General features: G+C 30.1%; 4 protein-coding genes and 1 long non-coding RNA gene across 5 annotated transcripts; 3 read left to right on the plus strand and 2 right to left on the minus strand.

Annotated features, from left to right (window-relative positions):
- The first annotated feature begins 104 nt into the window (after window positions 1–104).
- On the plus strand, window positions 105–1,247 carry LOC113797641 (uncharacterized). The gene has a single exon (XM_027348053.2). The coding sequence runs from the start codon at window positions 161–163 to the stop codon at window positions 1,124–1,126; it is 966 nt and encodes a 321-aa protein (XP_027203854.2). The 5' UTR covers window positions 105–160; the 3' UTR covers window positions 1,127–1,247.
- On the minus strand, window positions 1,138–2,477 carry LOC113797648 (uncharacterized). Its single transcript, XM_027348062.2, has 2 exons — window positions 1,943–2,477; window positions 1,138–1,876 (listed from the first exon to the last, which is right to left on the minus strand). The coding sequence occupies exons 1-2, from the start codon at window positions 2,043–2,045 to the stop codon at window positions 1,326–1,328; spliced, it is 654 nt and encodes a 217-aa protein (XP_027203863.2). The 5' UTR covers window positions 2,046–2,477; the 3' UTR covers window positions 1,138–1,325.
- Window positions 2,478–2,670: 193 nt separating this feature from the next.
- Window positions 2,671–9,822, plus strand: LOC113797647 (uncharacterized). The gene is made up of 4 exons (XM_027348061.2): window positions 2,671–3,015; window positions 3,086–6,379; window positions 6,442–7,075; window positions 7,147–9,822. Exons 1-4 carry the CDS (start codon window positions 2,754–2,756, stop codon window positions 9,734–9,736), a joined length of 6,780 nt encoding a protein of 2,259 aa, XP_027203862.2. The 5' UTR covers window positions 2,671–2,753; the 3' UTR covers window positions 9,737–9,822.
- LOC113797640 (uncharacterized) lies at window positions 9,784–23,131 on the minus strand. Its single transcript, XM_075819748.1, has 9 exons — window positions 22,816–23,131; window positions 18,696–19,789; window positions 14,846–15,782; window positions 14,669–14,762; window positions 13,779–14,579; window positions 12,178–13,702; window positions 11,739–12,107; window positions 10,145–11,536; window positions 9,784–10,068 (listed from the first exon to the last, which is right to left on the minus strand). The coding sequence occupies exons 2-9, from the start codon at window positions 19,600–19,602 to the stop codon at window positions 10,049–10,051; spliced, it is 6,045 nt and encodes a 2,014-aa protein (XP_075675863.1). The 5' UTR covers window positions 19,603–19,789; window positions 22,816–23,131; the 3' UTR covers window positions 9,784–10,048.
- On the plus strand, window positions 15,491–16,467 carry LOC142644929 (uncharacterized). Its single transcript, XR_012846137.1, has 3 exons — window positions 15,491–15,806; window positions 15,869–16,010; window positions 16,301–16,467. It is a non-coding gene; the product is annotated as an uncharacterized LOC142644929 (long non-coding RNA).
- Window positions 23,132–23,713: the final 582 nt, after the last annotated feature.

Genomic DNA, 23,713 nt, shown 5'->3' on the forward strand with positions numbered 1-23,713 from the left:
ATTTCTTGCAAAATTGATAAATGGAAATAAATTTTTTTTTCAAATTAAAAACGAGCCTTTTTTGAAATTTTTATTTGTTAACGTTTTATATGAACGAGTCATGTTTTTTTTTTGTCGTTCGAAACATTCGAAATTCATTTTCTTATTGTTCGAATCGAATATGAACATCGAAACAAATATTATCTATTGTGATCGTTGTCATCCATCAGCATTGGTAAATGGTAATCCACCAACATTAAATGGTGATTATTATTTTACTAAATGTGGTAAAATATTTTGTAAAACATGTATAACGACAAGAAGTGAATGTAATAATTGTGGTACGAATTGTGCAAGTAAAATTATCGATAAACATATGAACATTGAAATGGCAATCTATTTTCGTGATTATCAACAGCTAAGTAAAACATTGAATTCGGTATATCTTTTTCAAATGAAAAGATGTCGACAAAGTATACAATATCTATTGAAAGCGAATGATAAAATGAAAAAATCATTAGCCGAAAGAACTGCTATTCGATCAAGAATTGAAGAAAAAGATCGTGAAATTGAACAATTGGAACGTCAATTGAATGAATTGGAACGAGAACAGAAACAACAACAACAAAATATTCAACTGCAACAACAATCGCAACAATTTGTAAAACCAAATGATTCATTTATGGCTACATTTATGCATCATGTTGATCAACAAGTGGAAAATCCTCAATTAGGAACCAATATTGATCATCATCATCAACAACAATTAGATTTCAATGTAGATCCTATTGTTGATACGGGTTTTCATCATCCTCATCATCATCGCCATTCATATCAATCAAATTTGCCTGGCACACAATTATCATCATCACGTTCACATAGTCGATATATTAGTCCAAGTATAATAAGTCGTGGTTCGGATAAAAGTTCAACAATCGGTTTAGCATATCCAATACGAAGAGATCAACATAAATCTCAACAAATACCGGTACCGCCACCGATACCACCAATGCCACCATCATTACCACCAATCAGAATTCAATCAACATCATCAAGTCAACATAGTAGTCGTAATAATAATTTACGTTCAACAACAGCATACATTCAAACATCACAATGGAATCGATCACATTTATCATTTCGTTGAAATCAAAAATCAAAATTACATTAATTTAATTTAATTATCGATAATAATTGTGCGTAAAAAAAAGAATTTCACTATAAAAGTGACTAATAATAATAATGGATTAATTTTTTTTTGTTTCGTTAATTAAATTTCAGGTATCAAAATGAATTGAATAAATGAATAATGTTTAAATATTTTTGTTTTGTATTTTAAAGATAGGTTATAGAAAATCAAATCTTCGCCGTACACGATTGATACGTTTGATACTGGATGATGATGATGATGATTGTAAAGAATTTGATCTAACCATTGATGATGATGAAGATGATGACGTTGATGATGATGTATCTTGAAAATCAGGCGTTAATCCAATACCACTATCATTGATTGTTCTATTCAAATCTTTTGAACGTAAATTATATGGTGGATTTGGTGAATAATAAAATGATTTGTGTGATTCGCTTGATCTTAAAACACGATTTATAATTCCTGTTGATGATGATGATAACTCTTCATGGTTATTATTTACTTTTGGTATTGGACTCATTAATCCACGTAAACATTTTGTAAATGGTGATTCATTTGGTTTAGGTCGAGGACTTATCGTGGTCGAAGTCGAATCATTACTATCATTCAATAATGATCGTTTTACAGCACGTTTTGGTGGTGTTTTTGGTATTAATTTTTCCCATTGACGACGGCCACGTTTTCGTATGATTTGTTCTTCGAAATTTGGTGGTGGTTTACTTGTTTCAAGATTTCTTGTTCGTACTTTTGTAAAAAAAACATTTCAATTTAAAACTTTGTAAAAAAAATTTATAACAAAAAAAAACTTACAAACACGTCTCATTAAAATTGGTTGATTATTTAATGTTTCATCGGCTGACAATTCATCATCACCAACATTATCATCATCAAATGATTGTTCATTTCGGTCCATTATAAATGATCAGAGCGGTTTCACCAGAAACGTTTCGTTTTGGTTTATTTTCGTTAAAACAAATCAAAAAGTCGAAAAATTGGTCGAAAAAATTGTTGAAAATTCAATGATTATTCCATAATATTCCACACGGATAACAAACAAAAAAGTATCGATAATTTAAATGTCCTCAGGTCAAAGGCAATAAGTCGCCGTGGTCGTCGATGATGATGAGTTAAATGATCGATAACATTAAATGCACGAAAAACACGTAAAACACACACGGAGGACAAAAGCCAGAAAAAGCGCGCGCGCTAAACATTTTTAGCATATCACAATGCTACTACCCCACAATCTCTCGAAAGTCTGTTCACCTTACTTCGGTCAATGCTATTCGAACAAAAATCGGCAGTTTTTCTTCTGCTCAAAATAATTTGGCGCGATTTTTGTTGGCACGCACAACAAAGCAAGCACACACACATTGAGAAAAGCTTTCCCGCGTATTTTTTAATTCCTCTTTTGAAAAAATGATGGCGCGGTAATTTGAAAAATGAAATGAAATGTAAGATCCAATTTTGGAAATCCATCCACCCCTCCCACTTATTAAAGGTCAAACACTTTTGGAAAACACAAAGGTTATAAATTCGATGTCACAGATTTAGTCGAAAAACAAAAATCAAAATTTTACTTTTCTTTTGTCGAATCGTTTTGATGTTTTTTTGAATTCAAATGTTTTGCAATCGGATTTTTCGCTATCTTTTACTGTTGCTGGTGTTATCATCATGGAATCTGATCAATGGCCAGGCTCCATATGAATATTCTTATGATGAATCAACCGTTGATTCAAGCAATGATTTAATTAATCCATTCATACAAACATCATTGGAAAATGTACAATTATTTAAAACAAAAGTTTTTAAATTGATTGAAGCACAAAATCAATATTTTGAATTAATACAACAAAAACGACCGGTTGTTGGTGATTATGAATGTAATTAAAATTTTCAAACTTTGAAACTTTTCAATTTTAATTCGATTTTTTCCCTCAATCACACACACAGATGTTAAATTTGATGTACTTTTACCTGATCACGAATATCGTTTACAATTGATGGATAATCAACGTTTGATTTCGGTACCGGAACCAAATTTACCTGTCAACAATAGTCAATTGTTAATATCGATAGATTCCCGTACACAGCAATTAAATGTTTGGCAATTTGTATCGGATTCAATGGTCATTTTCATTGATAAATATCGTATTGGACAAACAGCCATGTTTGTTGTCGGTGGTGGTGGTGGTGGTGATCATCTTGATGATCATCAATGTATCAAACTAAAATCATTTATAATTCGTACTGGACGACAAAAATATCGTTTGAAAGTTGTCGCTCTATTCCGGCATAAAAATCAACCATTTTCCATTGGTTTGGGTGATTTTCTTTTGGTTCTTTCGTTGAATTTTATCGTACAACAACCATCATCATCGTCATGGGCAAACAATATCGTTTTGCAAACAAACTTTATCGAAGAACAAGTAATCAAATTCGAACGTATACCGGATTTTGATATTTTGTATTATTCACGTTCGCAAATCTATCTTAGTTTAATACAATCATCCGAAGATTCTAATTATAAATTTGAATTAAGTGTTTATCATTTGATAAATGATAAAATTTTCGATAAAATAGCATGGCAAATATCGGATTATATTTTGAATGCAAATCATGTAAAATTGGCTACAATGGATCAATCGATTTATCTAATTTGTTCGTATAATCATCAGATGTCCGGATCCTCGATTGACCATCGTCATAATGATAATTTTCTGAATGTTTTCAAATTAATTGAACATGTTGATCATCACCATAAAGATGATGATCATTATGGATCATATCGTTTACAATTTATATCATCGGTAAATAACCAAACCCGATTTGATAATGAACCACAATCTATACATCATCTAACGGGTAATAATGATTTTATATTCCTTGTAAAATTGAATGATATTGATGTTTATTGGTGGGATGGTAATTCATTGCTTTATTATGATACAATTGTTGATGATTATGGTCACCAATATGCAAATCATAAATGGATACGATCATTTGCATTAGCAAAACTTCTGGATCAACCACCATTAATAATGTCTACGAATGGAAAATCATTAAATCTTTATTATAAAATTTATTCAAAATTTATACATAATCAGCTGGATTTATTGATTGATTGGAATCAGAATTACCTTGATCAGATAGAAATTTTTACATCGAATCGTCAATATTTTGTTTGGTTAAAATTTGTTACCGATAACAATGACGATGATCAACCAAAATATTATTGTCAATTTGCCCGAGTAAAATCACGTCAACCCGAATCAAATGAACAGATTTATAACCTTGATACATGTTTAATGGATTTACGTGAACGTATTGATCGTGGCTTGCAAACCGTACAAACATTGAAACAAAAATCTGAAAATTTATTAGTAATTTCATCCGAACAACCATATATTGATGTTGATGTTGATATTGATACAATGGAAATTAATCATTTGATTCCGGAACAAGTTTCATTGCGAATACCTAAAGGTAAAATAACTAAAGGCGATCGTGTTGTTATATTTTTGGACAGTGTTGATGCACGTATTGATCATCTGGAAAATCGTATTAATCAAACAGTTATGCTAAAATCATCGGATCAATCAATATCATCATCAATTGAATTTTATTATCCAATTCGAACGGAATCATTACAGATATCATCAGTGGAATCACATTTCTATCTAAATGATATAAATTTTGATTTATATTCAAATGGATCATTAACCATTGATGGTGATCAGGTGATTGAAATTCCATTTCGTTTTACAAATGGTTTACAAATCGATCGTTTAAATGTTCAACAAATCAATGGAATACCAATGAAATGGGCAATGTTAACAACCATTGATTCTTCAACACAATTCATTGCTTCGAATGTTCGTCATCATTATTATTCAATGGAATTATTTAATGGAACTACAGCCACTCGGATTAATGATGTACGTTTGGTTGATCTATATCAAGATCGATCATATGCAATACAATTAATACGTGGTCGGAAAACATTCGCCAATCTGACGGTCGAACAGATTGTTGTTGATACCAATGTAAACAATAGGAATTTTCATAATTTTTTATCGAAAATTTTATGGTTAGAAAATCCAGAAATTACCGTGCAGCAATTACAAGGTGATGGTTGGATTTTTAGTGGTGAAAAATTGTTGGTAAAAAATCTTACGATTTTGAATCAAATTAATGAAAAGATTAATTTTGAAGATTTTGTCAACAATACCGGTCGGTTGAACAATCTAGAAATGTTGACGATAAAAACACCATTAACATTTCAGAATCCAATCCATTTAAATGGCAATTTGATTGTCAAAGGTCAAATAAATGGATTAAATCTTAATGAAGATATTTTGCTTACAAAAGGTGATCAAGATTTTACCCGAAAACATTTTGATCACAGACCTTTAATGTTTCAATCATCAACATCGACAAAATTTCAAAATTTAACCATTGAATTATTGAATAATCGTTTTCGTCCGGAACAATTTTTGTTGCGTCGAAGACCATCACCAACATCGATGGCTAATAAAGTTTATTTACGTCGAAAATATTTCAATAATGATCTATATGTTCAAGGTTATGTTAATGTACAACCAAATTCATTAACAAATAATGTTGATTTATCGGATATTTATTTTAAATTGGATACAATGGTATCGATGAGTACACCGGTCATAGCTAAACAGATTGTTATCGGCCAGGCAATGTTTACAAATTATTTTAATCAATTTGATTGGCTTTATGTACGACAGAAATTATCGAATGTTTTGTTACAAAACAAACCGCAAACATTTTCAATTCCATTAACATATAATGGACCTTTGAGTGTTTCAAATTTAACATTTAATTATTATGGTGGGAATAATCATTTAAGATTTCCTGAAGATTTTATCAATCAAAATGATAATACTAGTGATATTATTATTTCGGGTTCGAAATATTTTCAACAACCAATATCGGTTGAAAATATTCATTTTGGCCAGAATGGATCGGTGAATGGTATACGTATTGGACAACATTTTAAATCTTTAGTTCATTTGAATGGTGATGAAAATATTGCTAGTCGAAAAACATTTCATAATCTAGTGATCAAAGGTAACTTGTATGTTGGTGATCGTAGAATTAGTGGCCATAATTTAAATGGTACTATCGATATAAGTGATGATGCACCGATGCAAACTATTACTAGTCCATTATGGTTTACGAATGTTATTGTTGAACATGATTTTCGTGTTAAAGGTTAGTTTCTTTTTTTGCTTTCGTTCTTTGATAAGTGAATGTTTTTTTCTCTCCAAAAAAAGCTTTAACCATAAATCGTACAATCAATGGTGTTAATTATGAACGATTTTGGTCGGATTCAATACAGAAACCCATCGGTCAAGGATATCCAATAATTCAATTATATAATAAACATTTTCCTGATGGTATCGATGTTGAATCGATACAAATAATCAATGGTACTATCGATAGTATCTATATTGATCGATTAATGTATTGGGCAATCCTATTGAATTCCACGCAAACAATCGGTTCATCGTTGTATTTTATGAATGCAACATTTGAAAATATTGATAAATTTCGTACGATTAATCGTTTGGATCGAACATATTTTGAACAAGTTGTACGAAAAGATTCGGATGTTGTACATATTTATTTAGCCGGCGGCGGTGGTAATCTTGAATCAATATTGGGAAATTGGAATGTAACATATCTTTCTTTCGTTGATGATGGTGGAACCATTAATGGTTATGATATTATCGATATTAATCGTCGTACATTGAAAAAATTATCAATAAATGGTTCACAAAATATTACTGGTCGTCATGTTTTTCTTAAACCATTATCGATAATGAATCTTATGTTACCAATCGATTTGGTTCGTATTAATCAGATTCCAATTCGTAATTATGTTTGGCTCAATCAACCAACATTAATGTAAGTGAAGCATTGAATTTGAATTCATGAATTTGATCGATGTTGTTGTTTGTTTGTTTATTTCCTTACAGATTCAATACTGATATTATATTTGAAAATCTTTATCAAATCACAAATCTTCATGTTATTGGTTTAATTAATCGTTGTTATTTTGATCATTTGATTGAAACATCAATCAAACGACAAACATCAAATGATAATCATAATGGTGTAATGTTTAATTTGACTGGCGAATATCATTTACCAAAATTAATTATTCGTGGTAATGCAAGATTTTTATCCAAAATTAATGATCGTAATAATTTTTTATCAAATTTGATTAACGACGATGGTCAACGACCTGTACGTAGTGAATTACATTTTGTTGAAGATATAACTGTTGGTCGTATTTATATTAATAATCTAATTAATCAACGTAATCTATCCGTATTATTAATGGATGCTGTTGTTATTGATCGACCACAAGAAATAACCGGTAGAAAAATATTTCGAAATCCATTAAAAATTCAAGGTAATATTGATCAAGCTAAAGGACGTAGATTATTGATAAATGATGATGGTCATTTTAACCGTCTCAATTTAACTGATTTGTTTCGAAATGTTGTTCGCGTTAATGATACAAGATCAATTTATGGAAATAAAATCTTTACCGGTAATATTACGTTTGGTAGATCAATTAAAGTACGAGAAACTTTGAATGGAATACGATTTCCCGATGAATTTGTTCTTACCTATACAAATGAAACGATTAACAGTCAAGCAAATTTTAATCGTAAAGTTCGAATTCATCGAAATTTAAATGCACAATTAATTAATCATATTAATGTTACACGATTCGTTCATAATGGCATCCTAATTAATGATAATAATCCACGCCAAGTATTGTCTACTGTACGATTTAAACATCCTATTCGAATACGTAACCTTACTGTTTATCATCGTATCAATGATATTCCAGTTGATGATCTGATTTTTAAATCTTCATTACCGAAACGCGCTGATCCAATACAAATAACGGGTAAAAAATTCTTCAAAGATCCATTAATTATTGAAGGTCGTTTAAATGTTCGTACAAATTTAATTAATAATGTTGATCTTTATCGTGATATTCGTGATCAATGGATTGATCGACGAACTACTGCAATGACGAAGAATCGATCAATGATTAATGGTAAATTAATATTCGAACAACCGATTCAAGTTGGAACAATGCGTATCAATCAAACATTAAATGGTGTACCTGTTCAAATGTTTGAAAAACATTTGCAACAAATGGAACATGATATTGGTCATTATCGTAATCAAGTTGAACGATCATTACGTCAGATGAATTATGATGAACAAATGATTAGTGAAAATTTTACATCAAATTTCGTTAATGATATAAGATATTTTCGTTTACATCAAACATTACCCGGTGCTATTCATAATTTCTATCCAATTACAATAGATGGCCATAATATGATTGCAATGATTACTAATGATGATCATTTAATTGGTGACGATCAATCCATCCATACAAATGCTGAATGTCATTCACATCGATCCGGTTATTATTATCTTGACCGGCAATCCGGTTTATTACGTGATAGTACTAGATTTTGGCTTAATATTTCAATTCAAGCTATTCAATCATCATTAAATCCACAATTATTAATATTGATTATTTCGAAATCATTACCGTGTGATAAACTTGCTAATGTTGAACGATCATATCATGTACAATTTCTAAATACATTTGAATTTTTATCATCAATGTCAAGCGATCAATTGGATGAAAATTTATTGAAAAAAAATCTGTATCGATTACCTGATAAAATGGGTCATCATATTCATTCGGCTCGTTTATTTACAATTTTCAATCAAAATTATTTATTAATTTATTATCGTTGGACAAAATGGCTCCGATCAAAACCCGGTGAAATTCATCTATTCAAATATAATGAAAGTTATTTTGGTGAAATGCTCAACAACAATCTGATTGAACAAGTTTGGCATTATGATCTATATGAATTTTCTGATACAATTTTATTATCGATTATTATTGGTGGTGATGGTTCAAATCAAACAATGGCCATTTATTATTGGAACAATCATTTTGAACATTTTGAACCATATGTTTTACGACCAACCATTGCATCAGATCATTATTCTTTTACTCGAATCATACCATTACCTGAACGATTATTAATCCTTTATTCGAAATCATCAAATAATTGCCATAATCAAATGTTTGGTACATCATCATCAAATACATTCAACAATATTGAACTATATCAATTGATTCGTACAAATAATGGAACATTATTATCATTGGATCATTATCAACAATTGAATACGATGATCAAAACAATCCAACAAATTCATATCATACAAACTGATCCATCATTAACCTATCTAATAATATCATCATCATCATCTTTGGTACAAATATATCGATATGATGGTAATAAAATTCTATTTCGAGAAAAATTGAAATTTCGTATACCAAAACCAATCACTCAAATCAATCATTATCAGATTAATGATAATAATCTTTATCTAACAATTGGTTCAAATCAATATTCAGCAATGATTCTTTCAGCTGTCATATCTGGTCGATTATCGAGCAACAGCAATAACAATGTATCGATCAATCGTACAATCGTTTCATTGCTTTAATAATTTTTGTTTAGTTTTTTCTTTCAAGTTTTTTTTAGTTTTGTAAATCATGAATCAATAAAATTGTTTATTTGTTTGTTTTTTAATATATAATTATCAAAAAAAAGTAGAATCAAAAAAAGAGAAAAAAATCGCGATAATATAAAAAAGCTGAATGTATATGGTTGCGTGAGTTCATTTAAAATGAATGAATGAATGATGATATGTACATTGTGATGATAATAAAAATGGAAATAAAAATATACATGTGTAAAGAGGTTGTGATGCTGTAAAAAAACAAAAACAAAAAAAAAAAATTCGTACATTAATCGTTCAAAATCTCCATGGGGGCCCTATTTTGAAAACAGCAAAAAAAATGAATTAATATTAAATTCAAATAAAATTATGATTACACAAGAATTAACTTACGTTCACCTTTATGACGTATTTTGGCCATCGATTGTTTTCGTCGTTGTTGTTGTTGTTGTTGTCCAAAACGATAATCAAATGTTGATGTTGATATAAATGTTGGCTGTGATTGAAACCAATCATATTTGCCCATTGGACGATTGTTAATTGTTGTTTGAAAGGCACTTGTTCGTGGATTGATTTTATTATCATAAACTTTCATTGATAAGGGTGCAACACGATTAATACTACTACGACGACGTTGTTGTGCTTGTTGAATAATTCGTTTAGGATCCCAAACATTTCGATTATCTTCTTTTTCCTCTTCTTCCCAATTACGATCTTTATTTTCTTCTTCTTGTATTCTTGATAATCGTCCTAGCTGTGCTTGGTTTACTGAACTTTGTTTACGTTGTTGACGAGATGATGATAATGGTATTGGTCCAAATTTACGTTCATATTCAGCCTGTAATTTAGCTGTCCAACTAGTATCAATTTCACGACGCCATGGATATGGTTCATTATCTAATTTAATAAATACACCTTGAGTTGGATAAATTTGTCGTACAGGTGTATCAGATTCTTGTGTTGATGCAACTAAATGATATGATTCTGCCAGGTATTTGAATCGTTGTCTAGCTGCTTCACGTAACATTTCATCACTAGATTGACGTATAAGTTTTCGAAATTCTTCCAATGTAATATTATGTCCACGATCACCAAACATATCACGTGGAACAATTACTTTACCAACGCATTCTTTTTTCGGTACAAGATTTACATCTTTTACTTTGTATATGAAATATTTTTCCTCTTCATTTTCATCACCACGTAATGAATATTTACGATCAAGTGATTCACCCGAATCATTTGTTGATAAATCTTCATTCGTTTCATCATTTTGATCATTAGCTGCCAATGATAAAGTAGAATAACGACCATTTGCCATTGGACGTAATGATGATCGTCGTCGTTGTCGATGTCTACCACCACCACTAATTTTGTTAACTGGAGTTGGTGAAATTGGTTGAATTAATTCCCAATCTTCATTATAATCAACAACAATCGGTTTAGGTGTTTCAATTTTTTCCGATTGATTAGTTTTCGATGAAGTTGTTATTGTTGGTCGTTGATCTTCGGGCAAATTAAGTGTCTGTTTATTACCATCGCCAGTGATACCAACAGATAAAGATGGTGATGAGACCTGATTTTGATTTACAGAACTAGAATCGTCCTCTTTTATCGTTGGTTCCTCTGTAATAGTAATGAGTGATGTTGGAACCATTGTTGTAATCTCCGTTTTCACTAACGTTTCGTTGTCGGGAACGTCGATCATTGTTTGTTGTTGTTGGTGCTGTTCTTTCTGTTCTTGTTGATGACCATCCATTATCATTGATTGTTGATTTGTTTGAACTAATAAAGTTTCGACGTTGTTGTTGTTGTTGTTGTAATTGTGAATGATGATGACCATTATAATTAATAATTTTTTTAGTCAAAGGTTGTCTACCATGATTATTATTACTAATACGGCTTTTACTCCTATGTCTACTAAGACTACTATTTTGACTACTAATACTACTATTACTACTACAAAAGCCACTACTTGATGTTATACCTGTTATTGTTGGTTCCGGTGCAATTCCAGAAGAAATTCCCGGTGATGGATAACGTGATTTATTCGATGCTGATGATATAAATCGATTCATTTGTTGTACTTTTAAAGCTTGATTTTTTAATGCTTTTTCATAGATCATTTCAATTGAACGACCATTACCAACAAAAGCATGTGGTGATGATTGTTGTTGACCAGATCGATATGAATCATGTGAACTACCTGAACTTAATGGATGACCATTATTATAATCTTTATTGTTCAACATAAAAACATCATCTTGATGTATAGGACGAACACTTTGTTGATCATCAGCCATTTTATCAATTTGTTGTTGTTGTTGTTTTATTATTGTTGTATCATGTATAATTTCTATCGATGTGCGAATCAGAAAAAAAAACACAGAGTTAAATAATAAAATTAAAAAAACAAAAATACTTACTTCGATAATAACAAATGGCAAATAAAATGATAAAACCAAAAACCAATAAAGTATTAACAAACAAAATTAAAATCCAAACCAATGATTTATTGGAAAAATTTTGTTCATTTTCTTTATCATCTATAAATGGATCAACGGTTGTTGATGATGAATGTCTATTTGAATTTGATTTAATACGAGTTCGATGTGGTTTTAACGGGCGAATAGTGGTTGTAGCTCGAGCATTTTGACTACTACTACCTAAATATTCTACTTCTTCATCTTCTTTATATTCGGTTTCAGTTGTGGACAACGTTGTTGTTGATGATAAAGATTCATCGGATTTTCGTTTTTCAACAATACGATTAGTTGAATTTGTTTTCTTGTTCGAATCCAATTGTTTTGTTGTTGTTGTTTTACGATGAAATCCCATACCAAAATGAACTTTGTTCGTTCTTGAACCAGGACGAATTGATGGTGAAATAGGTGGCGGTGGTGGTGGTGGCACGTATAATGGTTTATCATCAACAAAGATTTGTTTAATTTTCAATAATAATTCACCCGAATAAATAAATGTCATATTGATTAAACGTTGACGTAATTGTTGTTGTTGAAATTGGACAAAATTTTCATAATATCTGTTGAATTGTTCTTGAATTGAATTCGATTGCGACGATGTTGATGGCTTGATTGTAGCTGTCGTCGATGATGTTCGATCCAAATTATGTAACATCGAAACATTTTTTGATTGAAATAATATCTGTAAACATTGTGTACCATTAATATGAAAATTATTATCCTGTATAAAATCATGCAGCAATTTTTGTGGATTATTTTCATTGGTAAATGTCCATTCTCTTGTGGCCATCAATTGTCGACGTTCATTTCGATGATTAGCTGAATTTTGCATAGCAACAAGTGTTTTTATTACCGGTGGTATCATATCGGTTGCTGTTGTTGCTGCACGATTTGTTAGAAAATTTATTAGGAAAATATTCAATTTTTCCATATTTAAATTACATAAATAATCAATAAATCTTGATACAGGTATATGATGATGACCACCACCACCTATAACCTGTTGATTATTACGATCGATAACAATTGATGCTTGTAGATTGATACGAATTGAATGACATTTTTCAGTTGTCCATACAAAATGAACATCATTGTTGTTGTTGTTACTGCTGTCGTTGTTGTTATTGCTGGTATCATTAATCATTGATTTTTGTTCAGATAAATCAATCGAAGGCCGAACATTAAATGGACCAAATGTTGTTTCGATTGTATAACAAGCTGGATTTGAACGTAAAGTTATTTTCAATAAATAACGATAACCCCATTTTGTAATTTTAAGATTATCAAAAATAAAACGAAAATAAACATTTGGTAAACGATCATGATGATGACCATAATGATGATGATTATTATGTTGTTGTTGTTGATGATGATGTGCCGATTCAACCGGTACAGATGTTTGTCCAGTTAAAATACCCGGATAAATTTCCGGATACAATAAACTAACCGATGCTGACCATTTATATTTCTGTCGATTGATTGAATGATCAAAAAGGGATTAATATTAAAATTTTTGAATCAAAAATTCAAAAAAAAAAACAAACCTTAAGAACTAAATCAAAATATTGTGCATTTGAAGCTAAATTTTTTGATTCTAATTTTAGATAAAATTCTAATGGTTCGAGCGTTTCTTTTTCCATTGGTTCAAATTCTTGATTCTTTGGACGTGTTAAAATTAATTTCAATGTTGGATGATTAATAATTAAACCATTATGTGTCAGTACATGTTTCGATGATTCAATACAAGTTTTTTTTGTTCCAATATCGGCTATATTTATTTGTGATTGACCCGACGACGATGATGATGATGATGATATTGATTGACCACCATTATTTCCTGTCATCATTGATGATGCAAGTGAATAATGATTATTAGCTGCTGCTGCTGCAGCTTGATTTGTATTAAAATTTGACGAAGAATTCATTATATTATGATTATCTAAATGTATAATACATTTTGGTCGAATATTTTCAATCACCATTAATTCGGGATATAATTCCAGCTGATTACGATTCAATTTATAACGATTTTTACGATTCATAATTCGTTCATTATAATGATTTGATGATGATGATGATGATGTATGAGGTTTTGTTTGGCACATTCGTATACAATTTATATTCGATCCTGGATTGTTTGAAAAAGATTGTTCATTTGTTGTTGATGTTTCATTAATCATTATTGTTGGTAATGTATCATGAAGTATTTCCCAAATTGATGATGAAATTGATTGATAAAATTGACCATTTCGTATCGATGATCGTTGTTGACCAATATTTTTATTCGAAAACAAAGGAATTTGTTTGACTGTCAAACTTAATTGACATCGATCATCAAGTAAATTCTATCGAATTGAAAATCAAAATAACCGAATTAAGACAAAATACAAACAGAAAAAGAAAGCAAGGTTTTTCATTCATTCATTTAACTTACAAATTTCAAAACAGTCATACCACAAAATTGTTCTTTTTGATACATTGTTGAATGACGAAAAATTGATGAAAAATGATGAGTTGTAAAGGTAAATCTAATTCAATTCAAATCAAAATTAAAAAAGCAAAATTAAAATTCGGAAATGGCAAAAATGGAAAAAACCCAACAAAAACTTACAGAACACATTGAAATTGAGGTCCGTACACTAGATGGCAGCTAACGTTAAATGTATTTGTAGATAAATCGAATATCGATGATTTTGTTGATAATAATTGTGTTTGAAGCATTTGTCGACAATTGCCGTCACCATTATCATTACCATTACCATCGTTATTATCATTACCATTATCAACATTGGTCATCGATTCATTCAATGATGATGAAGAAGAATCGAGAACAAATGATTTTTGATGATGATTTGTTGTTGCTGATGATGATGAATAAATTCGTAGATAAAGTTCTAAATGTTCCGTTTCAATTACAATACGTTGTTCCATGATTGGTCGTAATGATGATGATGATGTTTGATTTAATTTTAAATCATATGAAATTAATTGATTACAATGATTTAATTCCATATCATTATTATCATTAAATGGATATGAACGTATACGATCAATCAAACGTATCGATAATATTGATGATTCGGATTTTAAACGATTCATTTTAATCATTTGATCATTATCATCGGATTCTTGATCCATTTCATCATCATTATCATCGTTATAATCGATTGAATCCTGGTCATCATCGTCGATTGATCGAACAATTAAAGAATCATCAAATGATTCGAATGGAATGGCAGTATTATTTATCGATAGTATCGATTGTTTTGTCGAATGATTCGAATTTTGTTGATGAGCGGATCTTTGGATTATTGATTGTTCACTTGCTGCAAAAATATTATCTTTATTCGATGATTTCAAGGAATTTCTCCCTGTTTGTAACGTATGAAATGGACGAAAAAATTTTCGTTGATAATATGGTCTTGAAGATCTTGTCGACGATGATGTCCATGAAGTTGGCGATACCAAAGCAGCAGCAGCAGCTGAAGAAGCCGAAGAAGCAAATCTTAAATTTGATGATGTTGGCAGTGATTGAAATGTTTTTGGATCTGTTTTGAAAAACAAAACAATGAGTAAGTAATGAGAAAAACAAAACCATAATGAGATTATAATCATTCATTTTCATTTTCATCAGATTAAGAAACTGAAGATGAAGAAGAAGAAATTGAATTCATTTCATTTTGTGTAATGGAAAAAACCTCAAATACAAGAAAAAGGGTCAAATTAGTGAAAAAATTGGCCTTATAATCATCATAATCATCATTTTTTTCACTCAGGTAAGCTTTTTTTGTATTATGAGATTTTTCGTTGTTGTTTTCATTTGAAAATTGTTAGCTCGCGCGCCCGTGTGTGAATCTTGTCACAATTTTTTCTTGTTCACTTGGCTGTTGACCAAAAAGATTTTCTTTTTTGTTGTTGGAGAAAGCAACAAGCCAATGATTATTGAATGATCATTTTTTTCCAGAGTTAGCTTTTCATTTTATCAAATTAGTGATGAGAGATTGACTGGCCAATTTGTTTTTCGGAATTTTTTTGTTGTTGTTTTTTTTTCACACACACAAACCAGTAACAACAACAACAACAACCTATTATCAACGAAGTGAACGGTGACAATTTCGATTGATCCAACAAAAGTGGGTTATCATCTTGTGTATCATCATCGAATGGGTTATATTTTTAACAAGCAAACGAACGAAAATTCAAATTTAAACTAACTAACGAAGCAACACAATATATGGGGTGATAAAGTTTTTTTTTCATTTGAAATTGGCTCAATTCGTTACTGGTATGTTTTTATTTTCTTTAAAAAAAGGATCACATCATTATCATTATCTTTTATTGTTATATCCAACAACAGAAATGGAAAGAAATGTGTTTGTCCACATCTTCATCATTATCAGCAATATATATTGATGCGGATCAAAAAGATGTAAAACGTGATTTGGATGTTCTTTTTTAAAAAAAGAAGAAATCCGACAAATCATCATCAGCGAGAAAAAAAAGATGTTAATGAATGAATGTGGACAACGACGAGAAAAAAGAAAATAAATGTATTCTAAAATTGGCTCCAACAATCAATCAGTCAAAATCAAAATCAATCAGTCAGTCAGTCAGTTAATCAACGAAAAGAATGATCATCATTAACACACAAAAAAAATCCACTTTTCTCTGAATCCAGTTTTAATTGTTTATATCGAACCAGAAAAAATGAATGAATTGGAAATTGAAAAATCTTTGAAGAATGAATGAATGAATGAAGACATCTCTCTTTTATCGAAGAATATTGTGGCTGTTTGCATGAAAATTTATTGTTGTTGTTCGACATGATGATGATGAACATTGAATGACTTAATCATCTATTGTTTAATCGATCGATCAATCTATTGATCAACTACTGATTGATTGATTGATTGATTTGCTACTGATTTTTTGTTGTTGTTGTTGTATGAATACAATGGACATGAAAAAAAACTTGTTGTTGTTGTTGTTGTTAAGGGTTAATTAGAAAAAAAAATTTTGACCACATTTAATCAATTAGAAACCGAACGAAAAACAATTACAATGTTGTTGTTGAAATTACAATGTTTTTCATTTGTTTCCACCAAAAAAAAAAAAATGATGATGATTTATGGGAATTTTTTCATTTTCCCGAAAATATTTCCTTTGGGGATTATATCCGGGAAATATATTGTTTTTCTTTCTTTGTTTCGTTTTTTTTTCTAACGGAATTGGTTATATAATTCAATTTTGAAAAAGAAAAAAAAACGACAACAAACAACTACGGAAAATGTAGGTGTAGGTGCGTGTGTGATATGTGTGGTTTATTAGCATCTCCGTATAATTGATTTAAAAAAACAACAGAAATGGTCATCATTAAATAATGATGCTTAGCAAGTGAGATGAGAGATGGGCAAATTATTTGGGCGAAAAAACACAATCGTCATCATCGTAATCAAAATGATCCATATAAGTGGTAATATTTACTTTCACATCCTGTTTTTCCCGAAATAGTTTTTCGGCCAATCCCATCATCATTATTACCTGGATGATGATGATGACCATAATGATCATCATCATCCCTCAGGTAAACAATGAATGATGATCGATGAGAGATTTTAAGAAATTTTTTTAAAACAAAGACAAAAAACAATCCAAAATGATGACCATCATTTTGTTTTGAATAACCGAAATCAATATTGATTTTTTTTGGTTGCTTGGACAAATTTTTTTTCAATTCGAATCGAATTGAAATTTATTTGTTTTTCGCTTTTCGTTTTGGAATTCAGGATTTGATATGGGAAAAAACAGAAACACAAAAAAAGTTGCAAAAAATCAATCAATCAAATCAAAGATTCCAAATTTAGAAATGCTGATAAATCAAGAAATGAAAAATTCCTGTTGTTTTTTTTCGATTTGAAAATTTCAAATCGAAAAAAGGGCGTCACACAGTGTTAACACACACTAACACACCCGCAAAATATTGACCTCGATTTTTTAAATTTATTGCACGTGATCAATATTTATTAACATCATCAAGATTAAGGCTTTTTGGCTTGATGAATTATTGTTCATTTCGGCTCTCTGGTCGCTTGTTAATCCTGTAATTAATGTTTTTTTTTGTTTTAATTGAAATGATCCTTGAACTTGATCAAAGGATAGAGAAAAAGGTAGGGAATATTTGTTATAGTTTGAATTCAATGAGAATCAATCGATTATCGATCGATTTTGTTTGGTTATTTTTTCAGGAAAAATAAATGGATGTCATTTTTTTTTCTTCGACATAATTGACCACTTTTGGGGTGATGGTGACAATAATCGATTGTCGAATTTTTTTTTCTTTTGTCCATCTCTTTCTCTCTCCTTTAACTCACTTGCTCTCACTCAAATCACTATCGATTGTTTGAATCGATTGTTTGAATCGAATGTTTGGTGAAAAAGAAGAATAAATATTGACTACTTACATTGACCACCACCATTATGATGATGATGATGATGATAAGATGATATTGATGGTTGATTTGAATTTGAATTTGAATGAATAAACAAGGATGATAATGTTGATGATGTCGATGATGATGATGGACTACATGAACAATGATGATCACAAAAAATGGCCAACATCATCATCAATGAAACCATTATCGACGATAACATTGATGATGATGATGATGAAGAAAAAGATGGCCTAAAAGCTTGTTGTTGTTGATGATAATAATGGTAATGGTCATCATCATACATTATCAATGGTCGATTTGATGATGACCGATTTATCGATGATGATAAAGATGTCACCATTAAAGGTGATTTTTGTTGTTGTCCATCATTTGTTGTTGTTGCTGGAGTGGACAATAATTTTTCCGCACAATATGGCCTTAGATCATTATCATCATCTAACGATGATAATTTTCGTGGTAAAAAATTTAATTCATTAATTCGATTATCATCATGTTGATCATCACAATGGTTTGTTCTATTATTCATCATAATCAACACTTTCGTTAACATCAGGGTTAAATTATTATTATTATCACTTGTTTTTCTACGTTTATGTTTTGGTTGTTGGACATGAAATATTTGTTGTTGTTTTGGTTGTTGTTGATCATCATCCAGATAAAAATGATTCTGATCAACTAGATAGCTGCTGTATTTATAATCATCATCTTCATTTGACAGTTGATATTTAGATGACCATGGTGGTGGTGGCCAAATCGTGATTATCATTATCGATGATGATTCTGATTGATTTTGAATTGATTTGGCTGAAGAAGATGCGTCGTCGTTGTCGACGGATGCAGATGATCGATGTCCATTTTCATTATCATCACTATCACTATCATCATCATTTTGTTGTTGTTGTTTATTGATCATTTTTTAATAGACTTTCTGGGTGATCACTTCACTTCACTTCACTTCAGTTGAATTTTGACCAAAAAACAGGAATTAATCCTGTATAGAATACTGCAGGATTAATAAAAACTTTTATAGACAGGCAGTGTGTGTGTGTGGTTTTTCAATTCAATTAATGTATGAACATTATCCGTGTCTGGTCAGAAATCTAGGTCAGGAATTTCAAAAAAAGAAAAACAGAAAAAGAATCATGAATATTGATTGGGGGCAACAAGTGTTATTAAGGAATTTTTCTTGAAATTTTTTTTGGTTTTCTGGAAAAATTCTTGGCATTTTTTCAATGTCATGCATAATGATATAGAAAAAAAATATCATCAGATTGGTGGTCGTGTCATGTCATGTGTGTGTGGCCCTTTTATCAATCATTGTCAATGTCAAATCGACAGCGACTAATACGATTATCTTTAATTATTTTTTTGATTTTACGTCTTCGACGTTACGAAGAATTTTTTTCTCTGACAAAAGATAATTGATAATAGTCGTCGTCGTCGTATGTCGTAATCGATACGAACGAAAATCTAATTGATTGATTGATTGATTGATTGACAGTTTATTTCAACGAAAAAAAGTTTTTTGTCTAGAGAAAAAAACAAAGATCAATATCACGATTATAATCGATTGATTAATTGATTTTTTCTTTTTTTTCGATTACTTGTCTCGTGTAAACACCATCAACATTTTGTTGTTGACTTTCGTAAACTTTCTTGTAACTTTCTTTGAAATTTTTCTTGCACCAAACTTACACAACAGCAACCAGCGCCGATTATATCATTTTTTAGATAAGAAAACTTTTCGGAAAACAAACCAACCGAATGATCATTTTTTTGGATCAAATTTTTTTTCCCGAAAAAAAGTAGTGTTTTTCCAGTGCGAATAAGGAACTGACTCTGAATGATTATTTTTTTTTTTTTTTTCGTTTTGTTTGACTCGTATGACCGAACACTTTAAACACACTCACTTCAAAAAAGAAACGACAAAAAAAAATGAAACAATGCCATTTTGGCTTATGAATTTTGATATTTAAAGAAGGAGGAAAAAAACGACCATCATCATCATCATCATTATGATTATCATCTTGGAGCTTAAGAGTTTAATCGTTGACAATCACAATCATATAATAACCAAAACAAACAAACAAACTAACAGCAGTAGCAGAGATCATATATCCAGGTGAACCGGGCAGTTTTTTTTTGGAAAAAATTATTGCACGTCACTTTTGTTTGTTCGGTCGTTTCAAGACGAAAATCGGATAAAATCCGATTTACGAAAACAAAGACAAGAGAGAGAGAGAGAGAGAGAGAGAGAGAGAGAGAGAGAGAGAGAGAGGGAGAGAGAGGGAGAGAGAGAGAAAAGATAATAATAATCGTCATTATCATCAACAGCCAGCAAAACTGAAAAAAGTGTGAATTTTTTTTTCGTTTTGTTTGTCAAAATAAATCAAAAACTTGAAAAAATCAAAAAAAAAAATTTGGCCAAAAACAAAAAAAAGTTTTCAAAAAAAACAAACAAAACAAAACAAAATGGACAAAATGGACTTTGAAGATATTTGTTTCTTCTCCTTAAAAGTTATGTTTCTGAAAAGTTTCTCTGCGAACAATCTCTATTTGCTCCGGTGACCTATTCTATTTTATTGTCATCAACAACAACAAGAGCAGCGAAGAACATCCGCAAGTTGAACAAAAAAAGCTTTCAAGCAAAATTTAATTGATTTATACTTTGTTGTTGTCGTCGGTGTTGTTGTCATTTCATTCATATTTTTATGTTTTAGTGTTTACATTGAAATTTTTTTACAAAAATACAAAAAACTGTGTGTGAATATCATCACCGTTGAGATAATTTGATTGAATTTCGTTGAATTTTCAATCAAAAAAGTTTCTCATCATTATTGGAGTGATTCAAGTCTTCCGGATTGAAAAAAAATGGAAAAAATCGATATTGATCATCATCCGGACAGAAGCCGGTAAATTGGATCGAATATCGAATTGACCAATGATGATTTGATTGATGATGGATTGACCACTGATGATTTGATCATCAGTGGTCAATCTGAAGATGATAATGATGGTTGATGATGATGATTGTGGTATACTATTATCAACAATCATCAAATATGATTTGTAAATTGGAAATTTGGACTTTGAATTCGATTAACGCGAGAACAAAACAAACAAAATGCCATTACCATTATCATCAAAAACAATCTTCAAGTAAACGAAAACAAACAAGAAAGTGAAAATATGCATTACGCCCAAAAAAAATCAGTATGAAGTGTATTTAGTGTTTTTATGGCCGAAAACAATGAATGAATGAAAACTTGAATAATAAAAGTGTTAAATGATGATAATAAAAGAAGTTTACAAGTATCGCATATTATCTCTTAGTTTTTTTTTGCCTTTCTCAACAACTATTTCTATACCTTTGATGAAATATTATGGTCATCTTTGATGAATCTTATCGATTTCAGTCGAAATAGAATATATTTGTTTATTTTTTGGAAATTGAAGAAGTAAACGATTGTTTCAAGTACACCCTATCCACACTAAAACAACAAGAATTTAGGTCAACAATCTCACACTGTGTGTGTAGGTGTGTAGGTGTGTTTCGCCACTATTAACACTAACGCACACACACACACACACACATCTTGCATGTATAAATCATCATCATCAAAAGGTAGCAAAAAATAAAAAATATTACAATGAATGAAAAAAAATACTGAAACTGAAAGAAATTAATTTATTTTCCATTATAAATTTATTCATGAAATTGAGATTATATTTCAAAAACAAAAAAAAACAATCATAAAGAATTATGGATTCTTGAAAATGATTTTTGCTGGAAAAAAAAATGAGAGTTTATTGAAAATAAAATCGGGTAATATCATATTCTAAGCAAGAATATTCAGTTTCAGTTGATGATGATAGTTTTTTTTGTCGGTTATTACATGGTTTAAATTATTCACCAAAATAATTTTTTTTTTTGTTTTTTTTGTTTTTCGGGAAATTATTATATCACCAACAACAACAACATTTTAAATAAATAATTTGATTGGATAATAAAAGTGTTTGTGGGTGGGTCGATGGATGTGTGAGGGGGGAAACAGAACTTGGGGAAAACAATCATATACCACTCCCATTTTTAATTTTGGAGCAAAAAAAAAAAAAAATTACTTACCCAAAGTAGAAAAAAAATTGATTGATTGATTTTTATTGGACAATCACATTGATCGCAGTGGGTGTGTTTGTGGGTGTAAACAATGAACACTTCTTTTTTTTCGAATTAACACAGATATTGAACAGAACAGATTTTTTGAGAGGGGGTGAAAAAACAACCCTTTTCTTCCCACAAAATAAATAAATAAAAAAAACCGCAGATAAAAAAAATTGGATCCACAAAAAAATGACGAAAAAAAAAACAAAATTTTTCGGATAAAAAAAGAAAACACTGACTGACTTGAACTGAAACTGACCAGAAACATGGACTTATTCACGACAAATGACTATAACCATATGATCATTGGATTTTCATTTTCATCGGCAAAAATTGTCTTTCATTTACGCCAACTATAAACAGACGCCACTAGTTTTTTTTTGGAAATTTCTCTTTTCCCAGTTTTCTTTTCAAACTTCTGTTGCCCACCATTCATTTACACACACACACACAGAGAAAGAGAAAACTTTTTCTTCTTCCAGAAAGAGATTGGGCGAGCGCCCAATTCAATTCAGTTGGAGAAAAACAAAAAAAAAAAGAAGAAAAAATTTTTCGCTACTCTGTTTTGGATCCATATTACATTTGCAAAATATGTTTTTCTTTTCTTTGTTTGTTTGTTTGGTCCAGTTTTTTTTTGTTGATGACATTTTTCATTTGATGAAATTTTGAATTTTGAAAAATCACATTTTCGATATTGATTTTCTTTTTTCAGTTTGGTTAGTTTTTTTTGCCGAATTGAAATATTCATTTTGATTTGATTTGATTTGAATGACCATTTCAACCTTGACCATTTTGAATATTTTTTTGATGGTTAAGTTAATTGAATAATTTTTTTGGTCGAAAAAGTTTTTTTTAAAAAAAA

Source organism: Dermatophagoides pteronyssinus, unplaced genomic scaffold, assembly GCF_027571235.1.
Source record: "Dermatophagoides pteronyssinus isolate colony J.1.1.1.1 unplaced genomic scaffold, Derpt_VIB-CSIC_2022.12 sq0004, whole genome shotgun sequence".
Classification (NCBI taxonomy): Eukaryota; Metazoa; Arthropoda; class Arachnida; order Sarcoptiformes; family Pyroglyphidae; genus Dermatophagoides; species Dermatophagoides pteronyssinus.

What these genes read in the sequence shown, in the direction of transcription:
- LOC113797640 (XM_075819748.1), bottom strand. Translation starts at nt 19,602, where the DNA reads ATGATCAATAAACAACAACAACAAAATGATGATGATAGTGATAGTGAT. An exon ending in GTATGACTGTTTTGAAATTT is followed by an intron (nt 14,580 to 14,668) that starts GTAAGTTAAATG and finishes TCAATTCGATAG; the next exon opens with AATTTACTTGATGATCGATG. An exon ending in ATTTTGATTTAGTTCTTAAG is followed by an intron (nt 13,703 to 13,778) that starts GTTTGTTTTTTT and finishes ATCAATCGACAG; the next exon opens with AAATATAAATGGTCAGCATC.
- LOC113797647 (XM_027348061.2), top strand. Translation starts at nt 2,754, where the DNA reads ATGTTTTGCAATCGGATTTTTCGCTATCTTTTACTGTTGCTGGTGTTA. An exon ending in ACATGATTTTCGTGTTAAAG is followed by an intron (nt 6,380 to 6,441) that starts GTTAGTTTCTTT and finishes CTCCAAAAAAAG; the next exon opens with CTTTAACCATAAATCGTACA. An exon ending in CTCAATCAACCAACATTAAT is followed by an intron (nt 7,076 to 7,146) that starts GTAAGTGAAGCA and finishes ATTTCCTTACAG; the next exon opens with ATTCAATACTGATATTATAT.
- LOC113797648 (XM_027348062.2), bottom strand. Translation starts at nt 2,045, where the DNA reads ATGGACCGAAATGAACAATCATTTGATGATGATAATGTTGGTGATGAT. An exon ending in AATTTTAATGAGACGTGTTT is followed by an intron (nt 1,877 to 1,942) that starts GTAAGTTTTTTT and finishes TTTTTACAAAAG; the next exon opens with TACGAACAAGAAATCTTGAA.
- LOC113797641 (XM_027348053.2), top strand. Translation starts at nt 161, where the DNA reads ATGAACATCGAAACAAATATTATCTATTGTGATCGTTGTCATCCATCA.